The sequence below is a fragment of the Peromyscus californicus genome, unplaced genomic scaffold, assembly GCF_007827085.1.
Source record: "Peromyscus californicus insignis strain IS unplaced genomic scaffold, ASM782708v3 Scaffold_19__1_contigs__length_69161282, whole genome shotgun sequence".
NCBI classification, from domain to species: domain Eukaryota; kingdom Metazoa; phylum Chordata; class Mammalia; order Rodentia; family Cricetidae; genus Peromyscus; species Peromyscus californicus.
The window spans coordinates 36385001-36399840 of NW_026294491.1; the positions used below are offsets into that span (position 1 = coordinate 36385001).

The 14840-nt window shown below is 40.5% G+C and overlaps 1 protein-coding gene across 2 annotated transcripts in view; it reads right to left on the reverse strand.

Annotated features, from left to right (window-relative positions):
• Positions 1-176: 176 nt before the first annotated feature.
• The window catches only part of Eif5b (eukaryotic translation initiation factor 5B), a 51766-nt gene continuing 37102 nt past the window's right edge, over positions 177-14840 (reverse strand). For both annotated transcript variants that reach the window (XM_052745103.1, XM_052745102.1), the window contains exons 11-24: positions 14389-14496; positions 13716-13826; positions 12363-12430; positions 11152-11293; positions 9404-9535; positions 8692-8874; positions 8421-8582; positions 7215-7346; positions 3812-3943; positions 3637-3713; positions 3379-3543; positions 2062-2200; positions 874-1035; positions 177-593 (exon numbers count right to left, since the gene is read on the reverse strand). In XM_052745103.1, the coding sequence (XP_052601063.1) occupies positions 486-593; positions 874-1035; positions 2062-2200; positions 3379-3543; positions 3637-3713; positions 3812-3943; positions 7215-7346; positions 8421-8582; positions 8692-8874; positions 9404-9535; positions 11152-11293; positions 12363-12430; positions 13716-13826; positions 14389-14496 (1821 nt within the window). In that variant the 3' untranslated portion in view covers positions 177-485. The remainder of the gene's footprint in view (positions 594-873; positions 1036-2061; positions 2201-3378; positions 3544-3636; positions 3714-3811; positions 3944-7214; positions 7347-8420; positions 8583-8691; positions 8875-9403; positions 9536-11151; positions 11294-12362; positions 12431-13715; positions 13827-14388; positions 14497-14840) is intronic.

Consider the following 14840-nt stretch of genomic DNA (forward strand, 5'->3'; position numbering starts at 1 on the left):
CCTTTATACCATGGTTACACACAAAAACAGATAAGGAAACAACAGACTGCCTAAATCTAAAAAATTCCTAAGGGCATGTGCTGAGGATGGGGGTAGGGGACGTCACTGTGGAAAGAATACCCATAAAGATATTTCTTACATCAAAAAAGTCCCAAGAATCACAAAATCTGTAGAAGCTTGGTTAATCAAATACTGCAGGACTGATTTAATCAGTATAAAATTCAAAGATTTAGATTTGTAATAAAAATCCAAATTTGAGGAAGGGCAAACTTTAAAACAGCAGCCAAGTCTTGAGGGAGGGTGAGTGCAGGCACACTGGACTGTGAGGCGGGGAACTGATCACTGTCAAACCAGTGTAAGTTGCTTGGTTTCTCATGGAAAACATTTTATACACCTAAGTCCATCAGCATCCAAGTACGTCTGTTCCGTTGGTAACATCACAGCATAATATTACTTTACTCCAAATTCTGTCCCATGTGGGAAAATTAGATGATTTCAAATACTTTCTTCAGCTCCACAATAAGCTGCCAATCACTCTTCTGCATTTCGTCTCTGAACCAGTCTTTGAGTGCATCAATGGACTGCCGGCTGATCTGCAATAGCCCAGGCACAAACAGGGTGAGCCAAAAGGTAAGGTATGCCAATGAAAGCCACTGGCCCCAGATGTTGCATAAGCAAAGCAGAAGCAGTGCTTTGCAGCCAGCCTGCTTCAGGAGGCAGAACCCACATCTGTGAGCTGTGGCTCTGGGGTCCCTGGGATTGTCAGTTGCACTACCCTCTCAGAAGCACCGCCTGATGTTTCCAAATCCACAGATAGATAAAAGGGACCAAAATTTCAGTCTGAAGATATGACACTTTTGCTAAAATACTTACCTTGCTCACAAGAATGTCCGTAGCTTCAAAATGTCTCCCAAACATTTTGGGAGATTCCCCAGGGATGGGTTCTATTTTGACACAGACTTCTTGTCCTTTTTTTGCAACATCCACCTGCCTGTGGTTTATTTCAATACTTGTTACTATCCCAATGTCAACAAACTACAAAAACAGAAAGATGAATGTCAGATTCAGGCTCTCCATAGGCCCCACAGACAGCTAAACTTGCAACATAACCCAACAGTCTCCACAGTAGAACTCCGCAACCCCCATCTACTCTGAGCCTCATGAGATGGCAGCAAAAACAGAATGATCCTTCATGCTCTGAAAATTTACAAGTCTGATGATCCAGTGTCATTTTTGTGGTCCTGCTATAAACTCTCGGCTGGGATAGAAGAGGAACAGCATACACCAAGTCATAAATCAAGTCAGAAAGGTGGTCGTGCAGTTGGAAAAAAAGCTCTGAACAAAGGTGGAAGGCTATAAGTGGGAAAGCATTTGATTTACAGAGCCACTTGGAAGTTTAGTGCCACCTAGGCAGGCAAAATACTCGAGCGTAGAAAACGTCACTATCCCAAAATGAAGACTTCAGAGGCCATGTGTCAACAATAGGTAACACCATGACCAGTGCCCATTGTCCAAACTGGGCACGCTAAGCATAATGAGTAACTACCACATCCTCCCAAGGCCAGTGAGAGCTCTGTAGTAAAACTGGGGGAGTGGAAAGAGAATACAAGTTTGTAACCATTTACATAACTCAAGCAAATATTGAAATGAATACCATAACCAAGTCCACTGGGATAAAAGTCACTGCACAGTGCAAGTGTTGGGGTCCCCCCTTGTATATTCCTTTTCAGTAAGTCTATCTAGTGAGGAAGGAACAGACAAAGTGAGTAAAGTCCATAACACATTTGAGCTGGACTTTTTACAAAGGGGTACTCTGAACTTCGATTCCAACATGAATCTGTCCAAGCCAGGCCTAGGAATGGTGTAAGCAGACACATGAGATGAATGATGATTGCAAATAAGGCATTACTTAAGTCAAGGTACCTAGGGGAGGATACTGAGAGCCAGGGCTCAGAGTAAACACACTTATAAAAGACTGGACACTTTGTTTGAAAATTCTGTTCCTTTTTTTTTTTTTTTTTCCTGTTGAGATAAGAACATTGATGTAGACTTGGAACTTACATTTTTGCTTGGAACACACATAGGTGTTCCTTGTTTGACTTGACCAGCCTCCACAGTGACCCCTATTACTATTGGATCTCGAGAGTTGAAAATGTACTGAGGGAGGATTTTCATCTTGCAGGGAAATACTGCTATGTGCCTGGAAGTAAAGAGAAAGCAAAAAATCTCAATCTCACAACATCATTAAAAAAGCAAATGTAGATGAACATGAGGTTTGTTAGATGAATGAATGCACTTTCTGCAGCTGTTGAGAAAAGCCCATTTTCTCTCAAAGCTACATCAAGAAACATTTTGTGCTCAAACTGAAGGATGGAACCTACACATGAAGATGAACATTTTTGCCAGTCATATCCTGGAGTTTACAACATGGGCATAACTTGCTGATATGTTTGTTAAAACAGTAGTCTACAGAGTGTGTAGTCAACCATGTATATGATTTTTTCCACCATATTCCAAGTGTTTTCCAAAAAGAGGTTACTTTCCTTGTCAATCACATGTTGCAAGCATATTTAGCCAATTTAAGTCCTGAGCTACTGTCCACTAGGCAACCCTGGTACTCTCTTTCCTGGATAATGGAAGCCTCCTGACAAAGCCCCTGCCACCGGCTCCCTAACCACCCAGGTCCCTGTAACTAGAGAGTAACCCCCAATGGGATCATGACCACAACTTGGCAGGAAAAATAATTAAACCCAAAACTCAATCTTTCCCATGACCTCTGAGGTTATTCCTGTAACATGAGGACCCCGTTACTTCTCCAACTTTCTAATTGCCATGTTCTCTGAAGTATACTCTGCCAGTGTGGCTTGGTTACTTTAAGTGCTGTTCTGCCTGTGCACACCCCAAACTCGTGACTACTCATTCTGCTTCAGACTGTTACTTCCAATAAGAGGCCCAAAGGAGATGCCAGCCCCAATCACAGCCAATTCTCTGCAACTGCTTCATGCACACTTATTGATCACCTCTCAATGACAGATACCCTGAAAGGCCCGGAAGGAGGAAGCCTAGCTATGGCCTTGCAGACTCCTCAGGAAGTATGGATACAACCAACTTGGAAGGTCTACAGAGGAATGGCCTTGTGTCCCTTAGAATCTTTTGGCGTATTTCCTAGTTTACACAGTTTATTAATGGTAATAAACTGAAAGGCCCCAGAGAAGATCTGAGCGCGCGCACACACACACACACACACACACACACACACAGAGGAATATTTGCCCCAGACACACCACTTCAGGATGCAGTATCTGGAACATAAACAAATGCCATTCTTTTGTTGGCTGCAATACCAAAGATTCAAAGTAAACAAAGACAATAACTTACTTAAATTCTTCCTGTTTCTGTTTCTTGTAGTCTTGTCTGTATTTTGTAAAGGCATCAAATAAATGATAAATAATTTCTGCACTAAAGATTCTAACTCCCAAACTATCAGCCATCTCTTGCGCATCCCGTTCGATTCTTACATCAAAGGCCAGAATCACTGCATACCTGAAACATGGAGACATCAACGATCACTCAGTGAGTGAGAAGTAGTAAGTCACACCAAACACCCTGAAGACAATCAGAAGCAAGAATACTTACTGCGGATCATGTTCCAACATCACTGAAGCCTTCATAACGTCTTTCTTATGGACTGGGCCAATGTTAATTCCCGCATACTGTGAAAGGAGAGTTTCCAGGTTTACCTGCATGCAGCAGGTAATGGTAACAACACAGCATGACTACCACATGCTTACAAAGCTGGGTAGTTACTTACTGGCACCTCTGATGTTTTCAGAAATTCAAGAAGAGCTTCTAAAGAGCCCAGTGTAGACGCCTGGACATAAACTCCTTTTTCTTCTAATTTGATAGCATTTAGTGTCTGCTTTAACTCATGGATCAATTCATCCTTGAAAAGAAATCAAACATGACAAAGCATGTATCTATCTTCAGCAGCCCAGAATTAAACTGTTTCCTTCTGGTTAATGAATCATCTGAAACATGGTATTAAGGCATGGCAGTCTGTTCTAGAAGAAAGACCACAACCTAGCCCTATCCTAACCCATTTCATCCCTCAGCCTTAAGCTGACTATAATAGGAAGTATGTTAAATCTCAACAGCACTTAATAAAGAAAGCAGATGGCCAGGAAGACTGTCATCTTTTTTCAGAACCACACAGATGAGTGGCAGCCCCAAAGTTCAACTGTTTCAACTGTATACTTACATGGTATTGTATTACCTCACTAAAGACAAATCCACTCTATATGCAGGCCTGGTGTATTCTCTAATGATGTGACCTGATTCTACCTATATATTAAAGGTAGCCTACAGGCCTGTGTACCTAGCAGCTATGTGCTCGCAACAACTTTATTTTCTCTTTGGCAAGCAAATAAACTATGACTACAGCATACTTTTCATTGAATATGGGCCAACTGATCTTCCCATCAGAAAAACAGGCTTTAAAATGACTACTGGTACCAAATTAAGATTCCCTTTAAGTTCTATGTATAAATTAAAAACAGCCAGTGGCACATCCCCAGCACACAAGGCTGAAGCAAGAAAATTCCAAGTTCAAGACCAGCTTAGACAGCACAAGAAGTCTGAGGCTAGCCTGAGCTACATAGTAAGACTTATAACAAAAAAATGAAATAAACATACCAAAACGAAACAAAAAAAACTGACATTTGCTTTAAAAAAGAAAACAATGTATGTACACATGTATGTGGATACATACATGTAAGTGCTGGTTCCCTTCAAGGCAAAAGGCAGTGGATCCCCCTAGAGCTTCCAGATGGGTTCTCAGATCCAGTCAATATGCTCCTAACTGCTGAGCCATCTCTTCAGCCCATTTTATTTTTAAAGAACTTTTGTTCCTCACCCCCCATTTTTGAAACAGGATTTTATGAAGTCCAGGGTCACCTTGAACTACTGGTGCAACTAATGATAGGCGTGAGCTTCTGATCTAACTTCCTCCACCTGCCAGGTGCTGGGTCATTAAAATGCACCACTCTGCCAGTTTTTATGCAGTGCTGAGATCCAACCCAGGGCTTCATGTGTGCAAGCATACTAACAACTGAGCACCACAGATCATTGGCTTATATTTTATTAGGATAAAATGCACATTTAGTATCAGGCATAGAAATTTATGCAAATTCATGATAGTATAAACAATTAGAAAGCAACCAATTTTGTGAAAAAGAACAGAAGATGATATCCTTTACAAGGTACCCATTTTAGTGAGCATCCCTAACATATGTCCTACTGACACACAACAAAACTCAGAGGTTAAAGAGAATAGCAGCATATGGGTAATATGAGGAGAAGGCTGTAATTAAGGAAAGGGGAGGGAGGTCAATACAGAGGAAAGAACAAGAGGATGTTTGATAAAGCCTTAAGGAATATTTTATATTGACCTAAAATTATTTACAATACCATGTAAGTATACACACACACACACCTTTTTAAAAAATTAGGTGTTATTTATGGGTATGAATGCTTTGCCTGCATGCATGTATGTATACCACATGCATGCCTGCTGCCCATGGAGGTCAGAAGAGGTGTCAGATATCCTGGAACTAGAGTTATAGATGGTTGTGAGCCATCACATGAGTGCTGAAAATCAAACCTGTGTCCTCTGCAAGAGTAAAGTGCTTTTAATCAATAAACTATCGCTCCTACAGGACTGTAGGCCACTTTACTGGTAGAATCAGGTCATGCTCTTGATACTTCAACAGTATAACAGAGAAGTTATTATATCCATGCTATCTCAACAGTATGGCTGCCTAAACAACAATACCATACGAATATGTATATATGTGCACAAATGAAATTATGCCCCATGGGCTGACAATGCTCTCCATAAGAGCAATGGACTATCTAACAGAAATTCGAGTCCCAGGCATGAGTTGTTGGTCAAGACAGTACAGAGACTCCCCAAACAGTACAGGCTGTTGCTTTTGCCCTTGGCTGTCTCCCAGAGGCTTAAGGGGAGACCCTATTGCTGAAGGTGCCACACACTTAAGACACAGGATTTGAAAGGTCGCACTGGGTCTATCCAGAAAGCCTCCCTGAGATTTAGCTTCCATTAGAGCACAAGGTGCTATGCAAGATGCCAAGGGAGGAAGCAACCAAAAGTCCTTTCTAGCACTGATGCTGATGAACCACAACAATAACCAGCCTAACAAGATGTCCCTAAAAGTTTACAATAATGGCATTCATATGTTGGTGGTAAACAAAAGCGGTCTAGGGGACTTAAGGCCCACTCAACAGTAGGAAACTCATGCTTGGTACTGGAAACCTAGCTGACTACCCTACATGATTCCAAACAGCATTCTAAAGGTTATCCTCATAGTCAAAGGTAAGTGTAGCTCTCACCCTGCATCAAAGAAGCTTCTCTTTATAGCAAACAGAAGCCATTAGAAAAGCACAATCAGTTATACTTCAGTGATCAATGGATCATGGGGAGCCCAGCTGCAACAGATACGTAACTTCTGCACCCAAGCTGTGGGAACATCATGGAAGAGGGGGTGGAAAGATTGTAAGAGCCAGAGGACCAGGAAGTCTGCTGTGAAACTACGTCTCCTATAAATAAAAGGGAAGGTACACCCATTATAGCTCAACAGTATGGCTGCCTAAATGAGACCTGAACAATCCTAATAACCAATAGACTTGATAACAAGAAAAGGGGCAATCTCAGGGGTCCTACTCCTAGACAATGAACTACAGACAACTAATGACTGCTGACAGAAGGCACGGACAAATCCCAAATTGGTTACGCAATACAAATCACACACTCTCTCTCTCACACACACACACACACGCACGCACGCACGCACGCACGCACGCACGCACGCACGCAACATTAAGTGAATTCAGAAGGGTGTGTGTGTGTGTGTGTGTGTGTGTGTGTGTGTGTGTGTGTGTGTGTGTGTGTAAAACAGAGGCCATCAATTTGAGAGAATGAAGGGGGAGAACTACATAGGAGGAGCTGGAGGGAAGGAAGGGAAAAGGGATGTAATTATAATTATATTATAATTAAAATAAAAATATAGTGAATAAAAAATAGATGTTAAGGCTGAAGCAGGAAGATCATGAATTCAAAGTTAGTCTAGGCCACTGGGAGGGGAAATGGGTAGTCCAAATAGCATTGGAGAAAAAAAAATCACAATCAATGAACTTACTTTGAGAACTGGGACTTCATCATCCTTGCAAGCCACAAGGAGAGGTAGACCAGCAAGTGTTTTCTCAAGGTCTTTCCCAAGAATCTTCACTCCTTGAGCTGCTTCCACTTCTTTATGCTTTTCATACTGGTTCTAGAGACAAAAATAGTTTTCAATGAATTTATCTGAATGGTGGCAGCACTACTGTATTTTGTGACCTTGGAAGGAGAAGTGTTCTCATACTCTCTATAAGAAACACCTACAACATAACCAATTGATTCAACTTAAGTATTTGTTTCTCAAAATAACACAGAAAAGACAAATCAAAATAAAAGACAGTGCTACACATAAAAAGTAAAAACAGACAATTATTCTGGACTATGAAAGCTGTGAAAAGCAGGGCCTTGAAAGGGAAGGGGATAAACAGTTCATAAACACAAAGCAGTGTCTATACTGACAGAGGTAAATGTAATCCAACAGCAATGAACAATCGCACCAGAACTCAAAGTTTGAAAGTGATGGTATCACAAAGCAGGCACAGATGTGGAAGAGTGAAGAGCTGCAATGAAAAGTGTGACTTGTCACTCGTGCTGAGGCAGCAGTGAGCTGGGCCCACACACCCTGTGGAAAACGGGCACAAGCTCAGCAGAAGGTAAAGAAAGGAAGTCCATGGCACAGCATGGAAGCCACACAGTCCACGCCCAGAAGAATGGACAGCATAACAAAGTCACTCAGTGGAAAATCAATCTGAAATGATTTTTCAGGTCAGAAGGGCCAGGTGCAAGAGCGAGCAAGAACGACTCCACTTTTATACCATGCACAGATACATTTTTAGCAAGACAAGCCCAGAAATTGATACTATAAAAAAAAAAGCAAGGCTGTGGTTTACTATTAGAAACATACTGTTATGGTTAACTATTAGGACAAAGGCCAAGGCTACAATCAGGAAAAATCACATAGCAAGCTTCTGGATCCAACAATGCTATTTGATCTGGTTGCCTCCTGAAATTCTGTTATTCATACTATTGATGTAGCACCCAAGGCTGTCTATCCTTAGGAAAGTCCTAGTCTGATAAACAGATCCTGTCACCCATGTACACTTCTGTAATAAAACAAGGACAGGGACAAATGTGTGCTGTATTAAGCCAAACTGCCCTCAGAGAGAACGGCATCAGCATAAACAACCACTGTGACGTCCCCATGTCCATTCTCACCATCTTGGCTTACCTTCACACGTAATTCCTTCATAGGAGGAGGTAAAAGGAGGCCTCGAATCTGAGTGACAATGGGCCCTTCTACTCCAGGGACAATGATTGTATCCCCTTCCTTCAAACGTCCATTGATCAATATAACATCTATTGTGGTGCCCATTCCTGGGAGAGCTTTAACCTAACAGACATGTTTTCAAAGGAAACAAAACATACATGATAGTGCACATATCCACTACCCAAGGAACTATTAAAGGGGTATAGGGCAAGGAAGGAAGCCTGATGATTACCTCCATGACTTGGGCTCTCAGCTCTTCACAGTGTGCAAGCCTCTTGCTCAACATGGTTTGAGTTAACTCCACAAGAAGGTAGATGAGACTTCCCATGCCATCACCAGTATGTGCAGAGGTAGGTACCAAGGACACAAAAGTACGGGGATCTTTATTCTCATAAAACAAAGCAGCATTCAAACCCTAGAAGCAAAAATCAGTCCAAAAACAGTGTGAGAAGTGGCACACAGGAGAGGATGGCTAAACAGAAGGCAGAGGAACCAATGACTGATTATTCTGAAACTCCACAACGACCCAGAGAGTTGAGGTACTCTAGGTTGGTGCTAAGTGCCCAGCACTAAAAACCACCCAAAAACCCTGAACAAACACAATCTAGAAATAATCGTATAGCCAGTGCAGTTGAAATATTTCTGATGTTAAAAAGGAAGTGAGCACAACATTATACACTCACTACCCAGTTATACAGAAGGCAGAGGAGAGGAAGGTCAGGAACCTTGGAGTTTTTAATCAGCCTGGAAACAGCAAAACCCCATCTCAGAAGAAACCAAAACAGCAGTAACAACATCAACAAAACAGCAAAATGGAAGAACAAAAAAAATATCCAGCTGATAGGAGAACAGATCTGTATTAATGAAAATGGCGACCTCACTAAATAGATAAAACAACAACAACAAAAAATTCTGATAGGTTCTTCAGAAAGAAATTCTCCTACCTGCTGTGCAAACTCTACAATAATGGCCTTTGCACGCTCCTCAAATTCATCCTTCGTATTCTTCTTCTGCTTTTTTAAAGTAACAGCCACATCCGAATCAGGGCTCTTCTTCCAGTCATACAACCTGTCAATCTGGAAACATTTATCAGAAACACTTTAAAATCTACAATATTAAAGGGTGTAAGCTCCAGAAAATTCCTAATGTCTGTCTATCTGTCTGTCTGTCTGTCTCTCTCTCTCCCTCCCTCCCTCCTCTTTCTCCTCTCCTCTCTCTCTCTCTCTCTCTCTCTCTCTCTCTCTCTCTCTCTCTCTCTCTCTCTCTCTCTCACACACACACACACACACACAGTGTAAAGTACTCAGACATTTTATTGTACAAAAGACCCCTTTAGAGGCTGCAACTGAACCTCTTGAATGAGAAACTGCTGAGGTGATATGTTGTCCACTTTAGCCTCCAGTGAGTTCATGGAAAACTGTTCTTTGCAAAATGGAAGGTCCTAGAATTATCCTGTGAACATTAACATGTACTGTTTTCAAAGTTCAAAATGAGTTGGTAAATCAGCAGATAGGACTAATTATAGCAAGCCACTGTCAGGAAGATTACATAACAATTGCTTTATTGCTCAAACTAGGAATAAGCCTGATTAATTAATATTAAGAGAATTTATTTTCCCTCAGTTGTTAACCTGTGGGATGTTTCATGTGACTGAAGTGCTAATTGCAAATGTGTCAAAATGTACTGAACCATAAATCTAAGAAATTATGCATCAATGTAAAGATATTAATTTTTTTTATAAACTGTATCTTCCCCCATGAGTGGTGAGAATAAGAGAGAATTAATCACCAAACAATGACAATGTGTGGCTTAGCCTATGCTGACAATGTAAAGAGGCAGATTTATCTGTTACTAAGAGAAAACCCAGTTAGGAAGAAAAGACCTATTACTGCTTGAGATCTTTAAAATAATTTTAAAAAATAAACTCAACATAAAGTTCTAACCTTGAAAAAGGCAGAGAGAGAGAGAGAGAGAGAGAGAGAGAGAGAGAGAGAGAGAGAGAGAGAGAGAGGAGCCTAATATTTGTAGAGCTGAAGAGAAAGCCACAGGATGAACTTAAAACCCAATCTTACCAGAAAAAAAAAAAAAAAAAAGATTAGTGATCTTGAAGACAGAGCATTAAAAACTAGCAAAACTTAAGCACAAAGGAAAATACGATGGGGGATAGGGGAGGGGAGAAACACTCCACCACTTTAGCTGGCTTGCCATTGACAAGATTGAGAAAAGTAGCTGGAATACCAGGATTGTACTAGAATTATACCAAATAGCTAAAGAAACAGAACAAGAAAATTTAGTAGAGAATAGCTGGATAATCACCAAAATTATAAAGATTAGATGGAGACTATACATTTAACATAATAAATTCAAGAAAACTCAAGTATGATAAAAAAAAAAACTAAGCTACTATGTAATCACACTGATAAAATCCTAAAAAGGAAAAAGTCTGAAAAGTAAGAAACATAAAAACATGCATACAATGCCAGGCGGTGGTGGCGCACACCTTTAATCCCAGCACTCGGGAGGCAGAGCCAGGCGGATCTCTGTGAGTTCGAGGCCAGCCTGCTCTACAGAGTGAGTTCCAGGAAAGGCGCAAAACTACACAGAGAAACCCTGTCTCGAAAAACCAAAATAAATAAATAAATAAATAAATAAAATAAGTCTTAGAAAACAATATTTTCAAATGATGACTTACCTTATTAAGTGCGACAATGAAGGGACATTTTTTAGATTTGAGAAGGTTGATAGATTCAATTGTCTGCGGCTCTAAACCATGCATAATGTCAACAACTAAAATAGCAATGTCACAAAGAGAGCTTCCTCTGTTTCTCAGGTTACTGTCAGGGAAGAAAAAACCATGTGAGTGGAAATCTTCTCAGTATTTCTTGTAAATTTCAATGTTTCCTTTCTTTGTAAAGCCTAAACAAACAGGAGAAACAAGCAGTCTCTGGATCTGCAGGGACTGACTGGTGGTGACCATCTCACAGATACCAAATTCACAATGATCTGGTCTCATAAAATGGCATCGTATTTGCAATATAAACCATACAATCCTCTCATATACACACAGTGTCACCTCTAGGTTACACACACAGAACAGCCGTCTCTCATGAAAAAAATACAAAACCCAAAACCTTCTAAGAACAGGTATTATGCTTACTGTAAAGTTTCAAATTGGGGGCATTTTGAATTTCAGACTTTTAGAATGTTTAACTGGAAAGTGCCTGGGAATGTGAATCAGGTCCACTGCCAGGCTCCTCAGAGGAGGAGACTCAACTGGAACACCAGCCAGCACAGTTTGAGTGCTCTGTGAACAGTGAAGAGCACACTGTTGAGGGGTGACAAGAAGAATAGAGTCTGGATGTAGCTGGCATGAACGCAATCTTCCTCAGCTATTCTGGAAGCTTAATTGCTTATCCTGGAGATGTGGAGCACACAAAAGAGGGAGATCAGCCATGAATGCTTTAAGGAGGAGTTCCATCTTCTCTTAACTTACCAAACACTCATCTGGCAGATACAAAAACTGAGTCTACCGGGGTAAGTTCATGTCAAAAGTTGTGTATGTGCGTGCATGCATGCATGCAAGCAATAATGTAGTGAAATAAAAACAATATTCTTTTGTAATGGGTCTGTAGGAATTCATGAAGAACTGCTCTGCCTTCCATAGTAGGGATGTTCTTTCCAATTGTAAAAAACTTTCTTCTATAAAAACCAAGAAAGCAAAACAACAACAACAACAACAACAAAAAAACAAAAACAAGAAAACACATGAGAAACATTAAAAACCAAAGATGATTAAAAGATTATGACACTACAGATCTAGAAGAACTATTCAAAGTCACTAACTAAATCCTAATGATTAGGCTGAGGTAAGTAGTTTCCTTGATGACAATAGACTGGTCTTACCTGAAAGACTCATGTCCAGGAGTATCAATAATCAGCATTCCTGGAATGCGGACACTCTCTCTGTCAAACTAAAAATAGTAGAGAAAGATGCAGTTTAAGGCCAGTGAAAAAAACGAAGCTTCATTACATTTACCCAACCTTGAAAACATCATTACTTCCTGTGTCCAAATGAATGACCTTAAAACAGTCAAACAGCACAATGGTTAATATTCTCTTTAATATCAAAATAAGTTTTGTAGGGGCTGGAGATGTACTTGCTATCTTACAGAAAATCCAAGTTTGATTCCTAGCAGCCACATCAAGCAATTCAAAACCATCTGTTAACACCAGCTCCAGAGGATCCAATACCTACTCTTAGCCTCCTACGGGGCACTCACACAAATACAGATATACATACATGCAGAGTGGAACAGTCATCAACATCATCTATAAAAACTGACTTAGTATCTACAGAATGATCTGGGGGGCTGGATGGTTCAGTGGTAAGAGATATCTGCAGCACAGGCCTGATGAACTACTGAGTCTGATCACCAGATCTCAGGAGAGTCAACTCCTCAAAGTTGGCATGTGCTCACCTGCATACAGACACACAATAAATAAAAACATAAAAATATATCTGGTCTAATTTTAAGCAAATCTAAAGTACGAGAGTGATGTAAAAAAAATGTATTTTAATAATATTCCCAAGTGTAGTGGTGCACACCTTTAATCCCAGCACTCAGGAGGCAGAGCCAGGTGAACTCTGTGAGTTCGAGGCCAGCCTGGTCTACAGATCGAGATCCAGGAGAGGCACCAAAACTACACAGAGAAACCCTGTCTTGAAAAACAAAAAACAATAAAAAAAAAAACGAAACAAAACAAAAAAAAAAAGATAGTCTACCTCAGCAGCTCCTTCTTAGGCCCCAAACCTGAGATGAGTTTTTAAATATGAAGATCCTGGGTAACGGTAGTAAAATAAGGAAGGAAGTAACTTCAGAACAATGAAAGCCTTGAGAAAGGGGAAAATGGCATGGGATCTAGAGCAAAACAAAGATGTTAATTCCAAACGGAGACAGAAGGGTCTGAACATCCTCCTGACTAGCCTTTGGGAATCTACCCAAAGCTCTGAATGCCATCAGAAAGGAACTGAGGCTTTAAAGGAGAAGATTCTCATACCTGGTATGTCCACCACCATATCTGAAAAGCATATTGACTTACACCCTTGTTCTAGTACCATAAAAACTTCCTAATATTGCTACCATGTTGGTTCCTGTGAGTTTGTTCCTGAGCCATGCTCACTAATAACTGGTTTCAAAATAAATTTGAGGTGAGAACCGTTTATGTCAACAAAACAAGTAACATAATATAACTTACATTTTTAATCATCTTAGTTTGTTCATTAATAGCTTCAAGAGGAACATTTGTGGCACCAATCTGCTGTGTAATACCACCTGCTTCACCATCTTGGACATGTGTGTGACGGAGCTATGAGAAGAAAGCAAACTGAGATTGGTCATTTGGCATGGAAGAAGGTAAAAGCACAATCACTAAGAAATCGACAACTCATTGTACACGGAGTGCCTGCATTACAGTGACCCCGGACTAAAGCTCTGAGAAGAGAGACTCTTGTGCTCCTCCCTCCAACTATCAAGCTGCCCCCTTTACTTATTTACAAACTCACTGTGTACACTGGCCCTGCTAGGAAAAGGACAAAAGGCTTCATCCCACACTACACCTACCAAAAGAAGAGGCTAGGGACAAGAAGTCTTCAAGGATAGAAAAGGTGGGAATAATAGCATCATACAAAACCCCTGGGACATTTTGCCAATGTTTCAAAAGCAGACCCCACTTTTTGCTCCATGATTCCATTTGGACAACTTGTAAATAGATCTATAATCCATTTTCTTTTACTAATTTCTATTTCCTAATTTCTTTGAAATACAAGAAAATGGAGGCAGATTGACGAACCTGCCATGCTGTGTGATATTAAAGCTTTTCAAAGGTACTATTTATTTCTCAAATAATATTAATGCACACATTTTCTTACCTTATCTAGAATTTTTGTTTTCCCTGTGTCTACATGTCCAAGCACACAGATGATAGGGGCTCTTAACTTTTCTGTATTTACATTTTTACTATGTTCAAGTCGTCGTTTCTAGAAATGGGGTTAAAAAAAAAAAACACAAAATCAGAATTACAAATTAAACAGCTTCAAGTCTTCTTTATGCTCCACCTTGACTTATGTAAAAAAAAAGGGGGGGGGGATGAAGGGGGCAGTTCCTGGTTTAGACCAGTGTCAAAACACATCATGGTCCAACATTACAAAAATTGGAGAGACACTGGTCATAATACTTTTTTGACAGGGTTTCTCTGTAACCCAGGCTGTCCTGGAACTCACTCTGTAGACCAGGCTGGCCTCCTCACAGATCCACCTGCCTCTGTTTCCCAAGTGCTGGGATCAAAGGTGTGTGTAGCCACCACCTGGCAATACTACTTTCT